Source organism: Channa argus, chromosome 4 (genome assembly GCF_033026475.1).
Source record: "Channa argus isolate prfri chromosome 4, Channa argus male v1.0, whole genome shotgun sequence".
In the NCBI taxonomy this organism is placed as follows: Eukaryota; Metazoa; Chordata; class Actinopteri; order Anabantiformes; family Channidae; genus Channa; species Channa argus.
This window is the reverse complement of record NC_090200.1, coordinates 15,064,004-15,082,500: the sequence shown is the minus strand read 5'-3', so window position 1 is coordinate 15,082,500 and position 18,497 is coordinate 15,064,004. Positions and strand designations below refer to the sequence as shown.

The window sequence follows — 18,497 nt, the reverse complement described above, 5'->3', positions numbered from 1 at the left end:
CAGCTTTTAATTAAACGTGATGATCAACGCTCCTGCACAGCATGTTGTTAATGTACTAACTGCTTGATTTGGGAAAAAAAATCAAATCTCTGCTTACTGTATCAACGGCTGTCGGCATGTCCCTTCAGGGGTTCCGCCGTGGGTACCCCTGATTTGGCCCTTCCTGCCGCAACCCTTCCATTTTATCCAGGCTCACGAGTGGCACCAAGGTGGCCCTAGGCGGCTGGTTGGGACCACACCTGGGTGGGTGGGATTCAAACCCACAACCTTCTTCATCCCAACCCAACGCTCTACCACTGACCCACAAGGCCTGTGCTTACTGTGTTTCACAAAAATTTCAAGTCAAGGTTCAGTAAAATATGTATATCCACATTAGTCTGAGTAGTGTTGTTATGCTGTGACTGAGAATTGGAGAAAAGAGCATAATGTAAATGTTAAAATTTATTACTGTGAAGTTAACAGTTAAATTACTTTTGTGATGTTGTTGCAACAACCCACTAAAAATAGCTCTCCTTTGTTTCCACAATATTCTTTCTTTTCCACAAGTTGTACAAGATGTAATGTATTTTTGCAGTGTGCGCAAACATTGAGCTCAATAAGTTAATGTAAATTTGTTGTTTGTGTCATTTGTTGAGATTGGAAATGAAAATCTGTATGGTTTGGCACAAAGTCATATTTAGTGTTATTTTGGTAATATTATCATTAAATAAAAAAAATAATTTACTACCTTAATGAATTTATTTATTGTCTGCCGCAATACTAACATATTACGTATGTCCAACACCAACTGGACATCCTCTTGCATGACAAAGAAAGATGGATGGACCAGAAAAGATGCTGTATGTTATGAAATTCATTGCATTTTATTTTATTCCTGGAAAATGTTGCCAGGAATGCTGTTTTCATGGACTTGTATATTCAAAGGCTTAATTTTTTCTGACCAATTTAAGAACTTTTCATTAATTTTAGGAAACTTTTAGACTCACTATTATCCATTTTCAAAAATCTGATCCTTTTTCAGATCTGAGAGTCACTGTTTAAACATCAACTATCAACCATCCTGCAGAATCGACAATTAGAGTTGGATTGGGCCATTGTACAACACATGCTACAATTTGTAAGGTATGATAATACAATTTAGTTCTTTTAGCAAAGCTACAAAATGCAAACTAAATGCCCAACAATGGCAGAAGACAATGTCTAATCACTGTCTTTATTTGTGTAAATGGAGATTTAGTTGGATTAAATGTCCCTTGTAACTAGGAACTTACCTTTTCCTCTGTGTTCACCGCCAAAAAGGGATTTTTGTAAAAGTCATTATAAGGATAGCTGAGGTCCATCAATCATGGGCATTTTCAAGAATGTGTTAAATGACACAATAATGTCAAGATATTTCATGTTTTTTCATCATCAGTTAATCTCTAGCACAAGTACGAGTGTTGTCACATAATTATGCAAAGCTGCTTAACCTAGAAAAGGCACTTGACATTTCATGCAGCTACATACCCATTATTTAAAGAGTTACTTGATGGGAAAATGAACATTTCAGTGTAAAACACTGTTATGTTATGCCCACACAACCTAAATTTGTTGGACACTCTGCTTTTAATTAGTTCAAAGCAAAATCAATCCTCTGGCACTTTTATCTGTCCTTCTACAGTTGGGTTCAAAAGTTTGCACCCCTCTACAGAGAAATGAAAAAGACTAAAACAAAGGCGTTTTTATTAGCATAATATTAAATGATCATTCAGCTGATACAAAGGGTCCTTCATCATCCAAAGTAACACTAACAGTCAAGGAGTGTATAAAAAGAGAGTGAAATATTGAATATTTGAATGTCCTTCCTTTGCCTTTATAACTTCCTCCTAGCTCTCTGGGCACCCTCTGAGCAGCATTAATATCCTTTGAGGTGTAATTTTAGCCCATTCATGGCACAAGTGTTCCATTCTACCAGATTGCTTATAACTTATTATTTTACTATTACTTTCTTTTTGTACCTTTCTTAACCATTTTTGTTACTTCTGATGAAGGAACAGTTGTACTAGCTGAATACAAAAAAAAAAACAAAAAAAAAAACTTTTAGACATTTCAATTTAAGGGGATAAAAACCTTTTCACCTGACTGTGCACACAGTAATGACTGACATTATGATGGGTTGTTATGAATACACAAAAGTGAATATAACTAATCACCTACGTCATTGTTAAGACAAATTAAATGTCTCAGTCCGTTGCAGCTTTCCTTCTCAGCAGTGAGCAGGCAGCATGGCTGCTCAACCTTTACAAATGACAGGATATAGATGACAGCTACATGCTTATGTATTCACACAGAAATACTCATCAGTGACCTGGAGCACATACCTTATGCCATGCTTCAGCAAATAACAAGGTCATGAATCTCTGCAAATCCACCTCAAGGGTGTCTTGTTGCTGAGTGACACTATTTAAACTAAATCCTCGCAGGAGATATCTCAGCTGTCATAGGAACATTGCTTCAAAAAATTCACTCAGCTGGTGAATCATGAAATACATATCTGGCTTTTAGAGTGATCCAGTTGATGTTGCAGGTCACTGTTCATCAGAAGAATCTGCAACAACAACAGAAGTATTTAAATAGATGAAATAAAAATGTATATACAAAAGAGAAGTGTTTCAATTTGTGGTTCACAAAAACAAAATGGCTCTGCGCAGCAGTTGCAGTAGCACCCAGTCATTTCTGCTATACCTGATGGAGCAAGCAGCAGGCATAATATACATTTAACATAATCTCAGAGCATCACTGAAAAACAAAAAAAGCCCAGTTTGCTGTGTCAAAAGAGAAAAAGTGTATGTCAACCTTTATAAGCATTTGTGCCTTTTTTTTCTTTTGGCCTTACAAGAATGATGGGTAACAAATTCAGTCTTATAGTTTATATAATGTGGATTTCTACAATAAAATCTCTCTCTCTGGGAGATTCAAACTGTAAGTTAGTACAAACTCTAAGCAGGTAACCACTAAGATCACCTGCAAAATGCACATCTGCAACAAAAAGTTGATTTCCTTTTTCAGTCATCTACACTGTACATGTCCTTTTTTATTAGGAAACCACTTAATGTTGTTTGTGCAAGGTGGCAATGATTGGTTTTGTTTTTAATTTCACACTCATCTGACCTGACATTTTCCGTCTCAGTTGCATTGGGAGTAACGGTGCTGAGCGGATCTGTACAACTTGATGTGGGTGGAGAATTTTCTAACTTCATTAAAAATGATAATAAGTAACATCAGGGTTTTGTTTAGAGAATTGGTGCAAATCTCATGCCTCTGTCAGTCACAGGGAGGTTGGTCAGTGTTTTTAGCTTTCTATAAATGCAAATTCCTTAAGAAACATGAAAAGTTTCTGAAGAGCTGTCACACTGCACACTGTAGACAATCCATCCTTTGCGGATTTATAAGTACAACGAACACAACAAAGAGGGAGAAAACAGATAAGTTCAAATGATCTAATCTCAAAAGAAACACTTGGCTTAATTTCTTTTTGAACTTAACACTGACAAGTAACAATATGAAACAACAGAGCATCAATCAAATCCAAACTAAAAGGGATGTAAAGGACTGCAAATCAATTACCTGGACACTAAATCTCTTGTTTCAAAAGAGAAACATGACCTACACAAAGTTCCACAAGTGAACAAATCCACATAATCATGTAATTTTGATGATGCTCTTTTAATATTTAGCATAAATTCTTTATAGCATGACTAAAATGCAAGACTAAAGAATACACGCTGGTGTTGTATTACTGTGATACTTTACTCTAGTAAACTGCTATTTTGCTTTGCACATGACCTGAAATAGACAAATCATTAGCTCTCAGTGAGACATGCCAAGCGAGCAAAAATATGGAGTTCTCTGACTCGCTGTGTCACGTGCCCATTTAAAGAGGGTCATTTCAGAAAGAAATTGTGGAAATAAAGCTCAGCTAAGTCCAATTACACGTCAACACATTTCCACAGAATGTTGTTTGTGACATACAATCATAGGGTAATTTTTTACAAGCAGTCCCAACATATTCAAGGTCATGAGTTGTTCTACTGTGGGTCATTTGCTAGTGTACAGCAAATTTCAATCAGTCACTTCATAAATTCAACCATTGCCCATCAAAATATAAGCTATACCATACAGACAAAATAGAAAAAAAAACTTTGTCCCTCTTTCGGTTGTTCCTTGTGTCTTGTTTAACCTGGAAATCATAACTGGACACAATAGCTGATCTGATAGATACAACGTCATGAGTTTTATAGTAACCGATTCAAAAATTGATTTATCTGTAGGTTTAATGAATAAAATAGCCACAAATAACTTCAGTTATTAGTTATTTCCATTAGCAATCTGCATCATGGATAGCATATTATGAAAAAAAGAGTAGAAACTGATTTCTTTGTGAAATGAACACATTTTCTCAGATGGTTGTACTTAATTAGTACTTCTTCTTAAATACTTAATTTAAGAAGAAGAAGAATTGAAGAAGAAGAATAAATACTCGATTAATAATAATTGTAGATTAATTATACTAAATTTTAACATTGGCTATTTTATAAATTAACCATATTTTTAAAAAATGCATACAAAAACTTATACCAAACTTTTCTACTCATGGGTAACACATCACTTCACTTCCACAGTTGTCCAGTGTTTAACGACCACGGACAGACTGATGACTATTACCCATAACTAGAGGTTAGAGGTTGTCCTTTGATACATTTAAAACAGTACTAACAGTATTAGTACTTTGTCTGATTTACCTGCACACATGTCCCCTCTGGTCCAAAAACAACCCAGTATTTCCTTCTAGTTAAATTCCTACACATACACCCGCCTGTCTTCATAAGCTGCCCTTTTAAAGATTTATTTTCCAAATAATTATTTTAGACCATTTGAGTCATCCATATTTATCTTTATATCATGAAAAAAAATATTAGAATTTCAGAATTAACAAAATTATAAGGATTTTCTGTTTCTCTCTGATGACTCACCAGACAGAATTGCACTTTGCAAAAAAAAAGGGTTTTAAATATCTATTAGTGCATACAGTATTTACAATAACTCTCTCTTAAAAAGTGTATATTATATCTTTGCTAAAGTACAAGAAAACACTGGAGCACTCCCAGTAATCTGATCTTGACTAATTAAGCTTCTTGTGCTTTTCTCTTAAAGTCATGGAGATGTTTTCTCACTTTAAAAAAGAAACTGTCATTAAGATGTTAAAAAAAGACTTAACAAGCTTTTGGTGCAGATCAAATGTGCTGATTTATTAAATAATTCATTAATGGTGAATGTTATATGCCACAGCCACATGTTTTGTCCATTTGACAACAGTGATCAGGCTAATGCATCTCAACACCTTTTCATTCACTCGTGTATCATTTGATTAATTGCTGATTAATCAAAAAGAAGACCTGCCTTGCTGAGTGTTATGTTTGAGATCTTCGATGCCACAGCCCTGATATTTTTCTACATTGAATGTGCAGGAAAAACATATCTCACCATTGCATCATTTTTAAATTATATAATTTAATCTATACACAGGGAACCTTGTGCATTTAATGTTAATGTATAACACACAATCGCTGACACCATTAATTGGATATGACACCTGGAAAATGCAGCATTATAGCACTACATTCTGATATTTCCAGAATTACATTGACTCATATAAGTTATTGTTGGTCAGCTGGCAGAATGAATTTATAATTAGAGGGGAGGGGTGCAGTTATTGCTGCTGAATAGTGCAACAGCTGCATTTAAAATTACACTGTAGAAAATAACAATTTCCAAGACACAGGCTGGTGCTTTAATATCAGCTCCAGAGAAAACAAGTTGATGGAGAAATGTATTTGTTTATATGGTAAAATCTAGGAATCCATTTTGATAATAACTTGTAGCTCTCAGCCACTGTGTTTTTTCCATGGCTAAATTACAATGCAACAATGAGAATAGGCTTTGCATAAATATAGAAAAGGCAGAGTGGCAAACGAAGGATTATAACATTCATAAACACAAATCCAGTTATTTTAACACTTTATACCACACATTCATTATCATAACACAAATGAGTCCTTTATTTAGTACTTTATCATGTAAAGCCCTCTACTAATGGCCTTTATACGCGTAAAGGCATGTCAAGCTGTCTGATTATAGTCCTGTAAGTTAGTGTGTAAGTGGAAAAATAAATGTATGCATAAACACATCTGCAACTCATGCCCCAGGATCCTCTCTTGAAAATGGAAAAAAACAACAGAAACACTCGGGCCAGACAGTATCCACACTGGTAAGTCTGTAGCAGCAGCCACACTGAGAGTATTTTCTTCATCTTTAAAATGAGTTTGCATCTTCATAGTGCATAGTGCACACTTTCCAATTTTTTTTATCACTGCTGTTAATGTTTGTCCATGACAGAATCTGACAGTATGTTGGATCTAAGCAGTCAACTCTAAACATAACTCAATCTGTTATCACAGTAATTTGCTTAAAATTCAAGCATGTTTGAGGTGGCATAAGCACAAAATGGTGCAAAGGTAACTGTTTATCTCTCTCACTCTCTCATGCTTCACGTGTCTCGCATTTATCTAAGTCTCTTCTTCCTCATTTTATGTGTAGTCATGTTCAGTATTCACATCCCCTCCACTGGTTCATATGTTGTATTTTCAATGTATTACTTTATTGACTGAGTCTCTGGTTTCCACACTCTACACTTTTCCCTTATTTATTTCATATAAGTCACACTTTGCCTATAGATAAATCGAAAACAAAGAAGTGACTCGAGAAAGTCTCCACTGAGTCAGTTGTAAAGTCTGGCACTGTGGATGGACAAATCTCAGTATGACACATTGTATGAAGATGGTCTGATGGATCTTAGAGAACATCTTGTGCCCTGTGTACTTTCCTCTTTCATACAAAGTTAATTCCACGGCTATTGTTACATTTTTTTTGATGGGTATTTCTTACCATCTCTGTGTCCATAATCAAGTCTGCTGTCTGTATAAGAAAGAGAGAAATAGGGGTAATGCTTTAGATTACAGCATGTAAGTACAGTGAGTACAGTGAACTTACTATGTACTTATGAGTAACAAGGGTGTACCTCCATAGTAGCAATGGATACAAATTGGTTTTTACTTGACAACAATAGCAAACATTGGGGAATAACAGGGCAACAAGATGAGAATTAAAAAAATATCAACACTGTAAGTATTTTGTAGCTATAGGTTACTTATTAAATATTGCATGATAGGTTTGAATTCTTATGGCGTAAATACAGGATAACTACAGAAAAAAGGTCTATCATGTAATATTTAATAATTACCCCTTAACTAAACACTACTTACACTGTAGTCATTTTTCTTATTTTTATCTTGTTACCCCATTATTCCCCAAAGTTTGTTTATCGTTATAAATTAACAACAAATATGTATCCATAGCTACTGGGAATGTACACCATTGTTACTAATAGGTACACAGTACGTTCCCTTTACTGTCGAACATGTGCTTTAATTCTTTCCTTTTCTGTGATTTTCCAGTCTTTTATATATTGCTCTACATGTGCAGTGTTTTTACCAGAAATATGGCCCAAATCTTGATTTTATGAGGTCCTGTCAAAGTCTTATCTCAGCAGTGTAATAACTTGCCTACTCTAATTAGTCAGAAGGATGAACTGCTTTTTAAAATCTTCAGCAGGGAAGATTTCTGCATTACTGCCAGCCTGGTTAATGGGTGTGGATCACAGAAGCCTTTGACAGTGTCTCTCTACATTAAGGTATGTTTTTAGCATTCTGCAACTAGACATCTATCCATTACCTATTTTATACCGATTTTCCTGGTAGCAAGGGAATCTGGAGCTGACCCCAGAAGTCACTGGCTAAAGTGGTTTGGCACAACGGAGAGGTTGACAATCTATATCAGAGCTGACAAAGAAAGACAGTCACTAATTAAACTACAATTCACATCTTTGGATTGGATTCTAATACCAAGAATACTAGAATAAATAATACTCCATGTACTGAAAGTAATGAAGAAGACTATTTATACACATAATCCAATTTTCATAATAGTAAACATTTAAGGTATGGCAAGCCTTAATTTCCGAGTCTCTTTTATTTATTTATTTGATATTGTTTCATATCTGAAACAGATAACAGTATTTAATGCATATTTTTATTACAAATTTTTAAATGTTTTGAGTCTATGGTGTTCTGATCGTAAGATCTAACAAACTCCCCTCCCCCCAAATAAAATCCATGCACTTTAGATGTGTTTTCAAAACCCAGTGCACACATCTGCATACATGCATGCAAATTACACTGTTAAGTGCCAAAGCAGTCTCACAAACGTAATAGCTAGTCGGAAATTCATTTCTCTGTGGGTGTGTTTTCCACATACTTATTTAGTATGATAGCAAAGATGAATTCTTTAGAGCTGTTGTTGCTGATAAATTAGAAAGTCTGTTTATTAAAAAAAATGAAAACCCAACATTTCCCATGAATGTGATATTTAATTACAGTGGGTCATGAATTGATTTCTTCACTGATAGGGCCGTTGTCCTTTATACCATTTATCTCTGTTAACAGACTTTCACAATTAACTGAAAATGTCTGTATGTGAGCCTTGGCATTTTGGAAATGGAGTCACAAACACTGGGGGGAAGGCATTTATCGTCAGACCTTGTGCACTGCACAGTGTGTATGTATGTAAAGACAGGTCTTAAAAGAAATTTCCCATGACATTAAAAGCAATATGTTAAGCATCAATTTAGGGAGAGAGAGCAAGAGAAAGAGAGGACAAAAACAATTCTGAAAATCAACTTAGAGAGACTATAGTGAAGAATGAGTCATCACTTTCTTCACAAGGAAAAAGTCATCAGTTTAAAATAACTTTCAGACATAAAAAAATGACTGTTATGATTGTGTCCAGTACATTGTTATTTACTGTACATTTGCATTAATGTCATTATGGTTAAAATGCTCTATGATTGTATATAAATATATAAATACAAAGAAACAGAAAGATAAGTAAAGTTAAGATAAGAAATTCCTTCTCCTAACTTTTGCCTTACTTTTAAATATGTTGTGTTTCAGGTAATTGATCTGAGGTGAGCATAGGACTCAGTAAAACACAATGAAAGTGTTTAGCATTATTTGCATGATAATAACTTGGGACCAATGTGTGTTTAAATCCTTTTACCCATAAGTTATTAGTTGACTTTTACTTATACATAACCTCGAGAAACAGTATAATTATTTAGTTGCAACCGTCAAAAAATGTTGCTTCTTTTCTTTTCAGGCACACGCTGTGCACGTTCTCTTGCAGCAGATGATGAATATTATGGCACCAAGACTGAGCGATCACATGTTGAGGGTTTTTCTTGTGGTGCCATATTTCAAATAAAAAGAAAAATACCACTTAGGGAACATGTAATTGTGAAGATTAACTAAAAAAACAAATACCACTGCTAGGTTTAATTTCAACAGGGTTAACATCATGAGCAGAGGTGTGGGTTAAAATACTCATTGATGGTTTAAAATTTCACCAAATTACAGGATATGATGAGGAGGCAAAATCAAAGTCTGAGGGGAATCTGAGTCATTTCTTTCTGAGTCATAAGTCAGTCGATCTATAACACAGTAATTTACCACATATGGATATCATTCAGTGTAAGTTACACTGATATAATTATCTGTTGTTCATTTTAAATAAACACTCTGCTTAGAAGTTACCAGAGAATCATCACATAGATTTTTTTTTAGTATCAAAGTGATCCTGAAATAGACACTCTCCAAAACGGAAACTGCAAATATAATTCGCCATACATTTAATGATGCGAACATATTGGCTAACCATATGTCCATAATATGCTGTTCGGAAGAGAATAAATATACCAGTGACCAACATTTCGACAACCCAACAGCTTCAATGGGGTTTGGTTCTCCTAGTGCCCTAATTTTTGCCTCATGATATTTGTTCCCAAATGTCGTTGTGTTGGTCGACTTAATCTGTTCCTCAATTCTACACTGAGCTAATAAGAAAAAAAGTAAAATGACCCACATTCACTTTCTGGATAAAAATAACTGACCAGAGCAGGTTAATTACTCAAACTCCCTTAAAAAATAAGTAGAATTTAATCAGCACCAGCACCAATTTTCCTTTTGATAATTCTCAGAATGCTTCATAAAATGCTTCATCATTTACTGAACATAGTGTAGCTGTTAAAAGTAAAAGGTTAAAAACACTCCAATGCAAGGACAGGTGTTGGATGGATGGATCCTGACTTCAGTTTGTCTACCACCGCTTCAGAAAGTAATATGCTTTTCAGTTTTTTTATTTTACATATTTGTATTACTGAATGCACAGGGTTAGTATCAAGAATAGAAGTGGATTCAGTTGGAATCATTTAAAAAAAGAACTGGAGCCACTGACAAAGGTCTATCTTTCTCCCTTTCTCTCAGAACTTCAAAGACTACAGTTATGCACATTTTGCACAGTATACAGAAAGCTGCTGTTAGGCATTTTGCTTGCTACAGAGGATATCAGTATCTTTTTGCTTTTTTTTTTGGCTCCAGATCCACTTAAAGTTTCTGCTGCTTGTGTGTAAAGCTTTGAATGAGATGGCTCCTACTTATTTTTGAAATCCTACGTCTTCAAAAAAAAGGACGTCTTTGCTGTTCTACAGTCCTGGCTACTAAAGTTTGAGATTGTAGTCTCCAGCCTATGAATCAGCCTCCAACACTACATCTGGTCCCATTACTGACAATGGCCTCACTTCCTGTTTCCCCCATTTTGACTTTGAGGCTACATGACATTGTTGGACATGGTGCACATCTCATGTTGTTTTAAGACCCACACATCAGTGTATATTAAAACTTTTGTAAAACATAGAGCAAGATTAAAAAAAATCATAAAGTAGATACCCTACATGATTGAAAGTTGGCAATTTGTTGTTGTTTCTCCTAATGTTTCATTGCTCACCCTCACATAGTGTAGACAAAGAAACTATTCATGGCTTTTATAATAACCCTTTTAAAGTATTGTGCACTCCAAACTCAGTAATTTCACCTACACTGATCTCATACAATATTAAATATTGTACTCCACTTTGATTTAAAGTTCAGCTTTTATGACACAATAAATTACATTCTGTTTCTTTTAAGTTCTCTTTTGAAACAGAATATATGAATATCAAGGACATCTCTTGGGAAAATATGTCATGTCAGAATTTTGAGATCATGTGATAAAAAAAATTACATAATGCCATTATAATTGTTACAAATTCAAACTATTATGCTCTTCTAATACTCATCAAACAAACTTGCTTAGATTTAAATACAAAGAGTACTATTTAGATTTTACAAAGAATATAACTTTACATATTTACTTATCTGTTATGTACACCTGGAAAATTTAAAATTGACATCTCAAACATTGATGAGCAGCAATTTTTCATATCATTCATATCTGATTTTTATGGTATTACTACTATTTGATGTAGCTTGTATGTAAAGGCTCCAGAATGTTTCACTACTGTACGCTCAGCTTATCAAGAACTCAGACCTGCAATCAATCCTCCTTAATCAACATGATAATGTTTAGTTTTCGTGGAATCAGTTTACACTGAGGTCATTGTAAATGATGTAGATAGTGCTTCTGTTTGACCTCACATCATATTAATATCATTTTAAAATGATTAAACTCTCTAAAAAAAACAAAATGAAAACAACAACTATATAACATATAATATGCAAAGAGATAATCTCACACACACACACACACAGACTCTAACCACAGGCTGCATCAAGTCAACATAGAGAAACAAGGCAAGTCAAGTAAACAATTGTTAACCTATCTCTCTCAGGGACAGAACAGACAATTGTGAAGATCCAACTCCTCAAATAAGTTATAAACAGACATATTGAGAAGTGCTTTTACTGATGGAAATACTGTGAGAATCACATTAAATATTACATCTAACACTGAGCTGCCTATCTGGCATTTCCTCTGTGAAACTGTGGAAAATATTTTGATTGGTAGGTAGCTTTGAAATGCCATCCAAAGCCAAACTCTGACATTTACTTCAGATAAGTCCTATACCCCATATATAAACTGTAAAATTCAAATTATATTTGAAGATCTACTGTATATGAGAAAATGTTCATCAAAAGGAGTCAGGAATAAGAGAGTCCTTCAAGGTCACTTGTTCTATACCAGACCACTAAGGCTATGGCTTTAATGAGCCCAGTTGTTACTGCAGTTCAGAGTAACATTATAGAAGCCTTTGGAATTTAGAAACAATCAAAATCAAATCATAGCAATCTCTCCAAGCTTTCACAAAGAAACTCACAAAACCTTTCACATGTCCTGCCATTTCTCGATATAATGAAAAGGTTCAAATATTATACAGCGACATAAAAAGCAAGAACCACTGTGGAAGTACATTTTGAAGATAACCTCTTCAATTCATGTATCAGATAATATTTATGTACCGATTTGTATGTTTTAAAATGGCAGCTTATCATTTCAGCCATGCATGATTTTAGTGACAAAATGTAATATCATAAGGTTGTTGCCATTTAGTGTCAGGTAAACACCAAATTAACTGTGTAAATTACCAGGGGCAGCCTTCTCCTCTTAGGAAAAAGAGGTAATTTACTATTTAAGTAATAATTTACTTGTTTAGGGTTTCCAATTAAATGGGTTGTTATGTAAAGCTTGCGAATTAATTTAGCAGAGGAGAAAACCATGTAAAATTAAATCCTATTAAATGACAAGATACGACCATTTTACACCTGTATATCATCTTTTTGTAGAAGTGAAACTTGATTTTGTTGGTGACTAATCAGAGAAAATCTTTTGAAGTCTCTGTAAGAGATAAAGACCATACAGTATGCAAGCTATCGGCAGCATCAATGCAAATAAGAATATTACTTAGGCTACAAATTTAACCCATCAGTGTTATTTGAAAACAGGGACGGCAGAGACCAAATAATGACTGTGTCACCCCTCCAGATTTTAATACTTTTAAGTGCATTGCTCCATAAAAGCAATGGTATCTAACATAAATACATCAACAGTGAAAGAGAAGAATAACTAAATTAAGTGCTGAAGCTATAAACTAAAGACAAAAATCTTCTTTGGTTATAAATAGGAGATTCACTTCTTAGCCCACTGAAAGATTGCTGTAGTAATTTTGGAAAAAGAAAATAATACATTTCCTATGACTGGATCACAATAATTCTGGTGGGCCTCGGTTCTCTATAAAGGGGTGAGGAGGGGCCTACAATATCTAGCATGATGAACCGGAATAATGGAGTTTACTGGCTGTGTTGAATGGGGGCGGCTGTGGCTTAGTTGGTAAAGGCAGTAATCCACAGGGACCACAGAGTCAGTGGTTTGATCCCCAGCACTGGCTATATGTCGAAGTTTCTCTGGGCACTAACAGCCCATTCCCCTCCCCAGCTGTGTAGTGCCAGTCCAAGCCCGGTAGAAATTTGGGGAGGGTTGCGTCAGGAAGGGCATCCGGCGTAAAAACTGTGCCAAATCAACATGCGGACAATGATCCGGACAAAAGGACAAAAAAAAAAGAAAAAACAGGTTGTGTTGAATAAGGAGAAATTGAGAAACTGTAAGTAATCAGTGACCAAACCAGGCCTAATATTAATGATAAAAAAACACACCATAAAGAGTACACCCTCTTGTTGTTATTATAACTTGTCAAATCATATAAATGCAGCCAGATGCATCTTTTCATGCAATAGAATTTAATTTACATGTTTTAATTACCCTGGTGTTAGATCTGTCCAGTATATGCTACATTTAGTGAAGGTTAGGTCTCTCTCACAGACCAGGAGTTGGATCACTTTAGGTCCATCATATCAATTTAAGCTTAATTCAGGTTTTTAACTAGTGAAATAACAAATTTGAATTATTTTTGTGACCTTTGGGTGTTCATTTCTCCATGACACCTGAAGGATAACATTGGGTCTCATACAGTATTTACTGTGATAAAATAAAATAAAAGATGGTTTCTCTGACACAACAGTGACATAAGTTGAGCACATAATCTAATAGGAACATATATCAATGTTAAGTCATGGAAGGGATTCCGTGTGTCTATTTTGAGTGAGAGAGTGTATCCAAAAGGTATAATACTTAAGAGACCCTCAAATATTTACAACTGAGTGGCAGAGGAGTTGCTAACGTAAAACTCATGTTTCATTTACAGGATATTGTGTCTTTATTCAAAAGAGTTCAGCTAACAGTTCAACAATGCAGTGAAGTCAGCTCTCACCAGATAAATGAATGAGGTACAATATAACTCCTATAAAATATGTCCTGTATATACAGTTACAAACTAAGGTTGATAAATACTCTTTGTGGATATGACCTTCACGCTAATATTAAATAATTTCTTTGAGGTATTGTTACTGATGCAGACTGACTTTACAACATACATCTTAAATAAGATGGTTTAATTCATTTGAGGTTTTCTTAAATGGCTCAAACTTAAACATAAAGGGTCAAAAATACAAATACAGCACACCATCAGTTGTTTGAACTGATTATCTTGAAATATGCATTTGTTTAGTAATTGGTCCAACAGGCTCCCTTACTTGTCTCTTCTCAGATGTCCCCTGATCTCTTAAGACTTAGACTAACATTGTACTGTGTGTTGATCAATCCAGGAGTGCATTCAAACAACCTTTTATGTTAGCACTGAGAAGCTACCAGCTGTAGTCACTGACAGTAAGTTAAGTGGCCTCAGCTTGGCATATTAAAAGACATGGGAGTTTCATCATTGCTGTGTATATTATATATTTATATATTATAATTCAGAACTTGCTGATGACAAAAAAACAAAAACAAATAAATGAATTCCTGTGCATCAACTTTGTGGAAGTTTTGTTTATTACAGAAGTTAACCTAAATAAACAAGGTAGGTATGAGGTTCTGACTTGTGACTTTAATTAAAACAAGCTATAAAAAATACATATTAAAATACGGTTTTGTGTAATATAGGTGTGTACTTAATTAAATAATTAAGTGTATTTGACTTGTGTGTTGTGTGTTCCCTTCCTCCAACAGAGCTGCTGCTGTCCACTGTAGCTTCAATGAGAACATAAAAAACAGTATATATGGTGTTTTGTTAAATAAGACACACATTTAAGGACATTCATTAAAAAAATTGACTCTTACCGTTATTATATGTTGACTTACTTTTATTATAGAGTTTACAACCTAAGCTGCTGCTGATCAAAACAGGTGAGCTCCTGATTGTGAAAAATACAAATACTAAAAATTACAGGTTCCAAATGTTATTAAAAGTACAAGTTCTTGACTAAGAAATAAAAATATCATAAACAGTATTGACTGTGATACAGCTGATAAGAATGTACAGATATTTTCAACCAACTCTCAGAGGTAAAAATATGGCAAAGAAAAGTTATGGTAATTAATAAAAAAAAAGAGCCAACATGTCCTAGTAACACGGTGGGTACCAAAAATGGCACAAATGGTAAACTTCAAGTTAATTTCTCTAGGGATTAATCCATAATAACTTAATCCTAATTTATAAATTACACTTTGCATTAAAATCCTAAAATATTTTGAAGAAGGGGTGTTTTTTCTTTAATCATTTTATCTTTGGAGTCCACAGGCTCTATTCATATTTACCACTGTAACCAATAGCAACACTGGTACGTCGACAAAAAGCGTTGGTCCGTCTGCAAAGCTGTCCGTTGCGAAACAAGTTAATTTTACTCATTTGTCATGCATTAATTTAGACGACAAGAAGTTAAGCTTGGTGTCAACATGGAAGAAGTTTCAAAATTCAGTTTACGCCTTTAGTTTTAACTGGCAATAGCAGAAGAATTAAAGTTATCATTTAAATTAGATAAGTAACTGACGACGATAACGTGAACGTAGCATTTCTTAGGAACTGTCTCTTACCGAGGGTTCACCTCTGCCCTCGCTTGACTAACGTTAGCTAACTAGAACAACCTGTTCCTGGTCGCTCCAACTATGGACGCGGTTATAAAATTTACAAGTCAAAGTCAAGGAAGGGACCGAATTTTCAGGTAAGTTTGAGTAACTGCGACTTGGACCTAAAGGCTGACGGTTTGTTTGATTAATAGAAACGTGAAGGTAAATTACCAGTTCATCGCGGATGAATGGCAGCATGCCGAGTGCTCTTGACTGAATGTCGACTTCTCCTTTTAACTTGTCTCCATTTTCATCTTTGTTTCAGAGCAAGCCAATATGCATGTGCTCTGTCGATATATCTACTGCGAAACAACCCAGAAAGAAAGGACCTTGTGAAAAAACTCCAAAGCTTGGAAATCAACATGAGTGCAGGACGAAAATGTGAGTATTATTTTAACTCTGAAGTGAGGCAGAGGTCACCGAGCAGAGTTTGGGGCCCAGACAAAACGAGGGATAACCTTAGTTTGGTCCCATTATTTGAGATGTATCCCAATTAAGAGTTTATGGTAAAAGTTAATGCAAAGTTCAGAATGTCCAGGACAGTGCGATCAATTTTCAATTTAAATAAGATCATTTCAAGAGTGTGATTGCTGTACAGCTCCTGTAGATCCCCGGCACAACATTATAATAATCGCACCCGTGATGTTGCAACTCTTTTATTAACCATAAAAACTTTCATGTTCAAATGTCCTCTTGAGTGTTCCTATATAAACTCACTGGCTACTTTATTACATACATCTCTACAATCTAATGCAATCCAGTACAGAAGCTCTGCCATGAACATTACTCTTACAAGGTTATTTATCTTCAGTGTTTAAGTTATAACTGTCAGAAAGGTGGTAATTCTAATATGTCCTTATTATGGAGGCCATAATGGGTGGTGGAATCTTGTTGGAGTCCATTATAATAAGAGGCGGTTCTAATGTTTTGTACAAAATATTAGTTTTAATCAAATAAAGTATAGGGAACGTGTAGATGGATGTAATAAAAGTGGGGGAGATTGCGTTTGTTTGTGCTCTGTCAAACAAATTTCACCGACGTTTTTACAAATTTGCAACTTTCCTTTATCTTTGTCACCATTCTTTCTTCAGTCTTATGGGCTAAGACCAAGTTCATAGCTAGGTTGAGCTGGCTGATTTACATCAGACAGGTTTAATTCAGAACCTTGGGTATAATTTTGAAACTTTCTGTACTTTGACACTTTGTGGTTTTAATGTGAATTAATTAACTTAGTGCAGGGTTGGAAACCTTGTCCCCTATGGTGCTTTTTTGTAACAGAAGAGTTGTTCCAAGGCCAAGGCTGGGACAAAAGGAACCAGGCCAGGCTCTGTCAGCATATCATTTTATTATTTCCTCCCTGCATCGGTGCTGCAGCCACAGAGCTCCACTTTTTTTAAACCTGGTCTGTCTGTGGGCGAATGAGACCTGCAGGTCTTTCAAAACATGGTTCTTGAAAGCATTTTTTATATGTAGACAATACCAATAACATGCTTTTTGAAGTATTCAGAAATCAAACAAAGAGCATTGTATTGAACAGCTGCATTACACTATTCTGTATAAACAAGGACCTGTTTACCTCCATGTGATAGTGTAGCTCAATGGAAAAACTAATTTGGTTTAACAGTTGCAAAACTGTATTCTGCTGTCCATAGCAGACCATTGCTATGAAATGTTGACCTGGCATTTCACATTAAATTGATGGCTACTCTAATTCCCTCTTTTTTCCTCCTTTGTCAGTGTTCAGGCTGGGAAACACAGTCAATTCCATTGATGCTGCTAAGCGAACCATGCAACTCTCTGACCGAGTGCTGTGCCTCTGCCTCACTGTGGCCAACATCAACCGTGCCCTCTATTTTATCTGTGACAATGTACTTTGGGCCAAAAGTGTCGGTCTTATCCACAGTATAGACAAGGAACGTTGGAGCTTAAATGCCTCCCGCTGGTACTTCCTCTCAATAGTTATGAGTCTTACCAGGGATGTGTATGTAGTCTCCCAGTTAATGGTGCAGAGAGAAAGAGATAAACACTTTAGACAGAAAATGGATCAGCATCTTAGTCAGAGTCCTGAAATAGCTGAACCTGTAATTCCTCAGCTGGATGCTTTTCTCTTCCTGCTTTTGGAAAGCTTAAAATCACACCCAGCTGTTGCCTTGGACACACTGAAAAACGTTTGTGATCTTTTTATTCCATTAGACAGGTTGGGTATCTATCAGACAAATGCAGGAGTGGTGGGATTTTGTGGCTTGGTATCATCGCTAATTGGGATTATAACCCTTGCACAGCCCAAGTTAAAACTCAAACCTTAATGAAACCTAAACGAATATTGATTAACTTCAGATAAAAATGAATCATGGCAGGTTCATAAAATGACTTAGTATGAGCTAGCTGTAGTTTTATTGCTGGACTAAGGTCAATCTGGTGAGACACAGAAAAACGTTTAATGTTTATGTTGGTATGGCATTTATGTTAAAGCTAAACTCAAGACAGCGGTAACT

General features: G+C 35.2%; 2 protein-coding genes across 2 annotated transcripts in view; both read left to right on the top strand.

The window, feature by feature from the left end:
- The window catches only part of gnrhr4 (gonadotropin releasing hormone receptor 4), a 17,277-nt gene extending 16,691 nt beyond the window's left edge, over window positions 1-586 (top strand). Inside the window, exon 4 of the mRNA XM_067502930.1 lies at window positions 1-586. This exon is cut by the window's left edge and continues 1,128 nt beyond it. The gene's annotated coding sequence lies outside the window, so the exon portion shown is untranslated.
- Window positions 587-15,729: 15,143 nt separating this feature from the next.
- On the top strand, window positions 15,730-18,336 carry pex11a (peroxisomal biogenesis factor 11 alpha). Its single transcript, XM_067500791.1, has 3 exons — window positions 15,730-16,097; window positions 16,268-16,383; window positions 17,740-18,336. The coding sequence occupies exons 1-3, from the start codon at window positions 16,042-16,044 to the stop codon at window positions 18,306-18,308; spliced, it is 741 nt and encodes a 246-aa protein (XP_067356892.1). The 5' UTR covers window positions 15,730-16,041; the 3' UTR covers window positions 18,309-18,336.
- The last annotated feature ends 161 nt before the right edge of the window (window positions 18,337-18,497 follow it).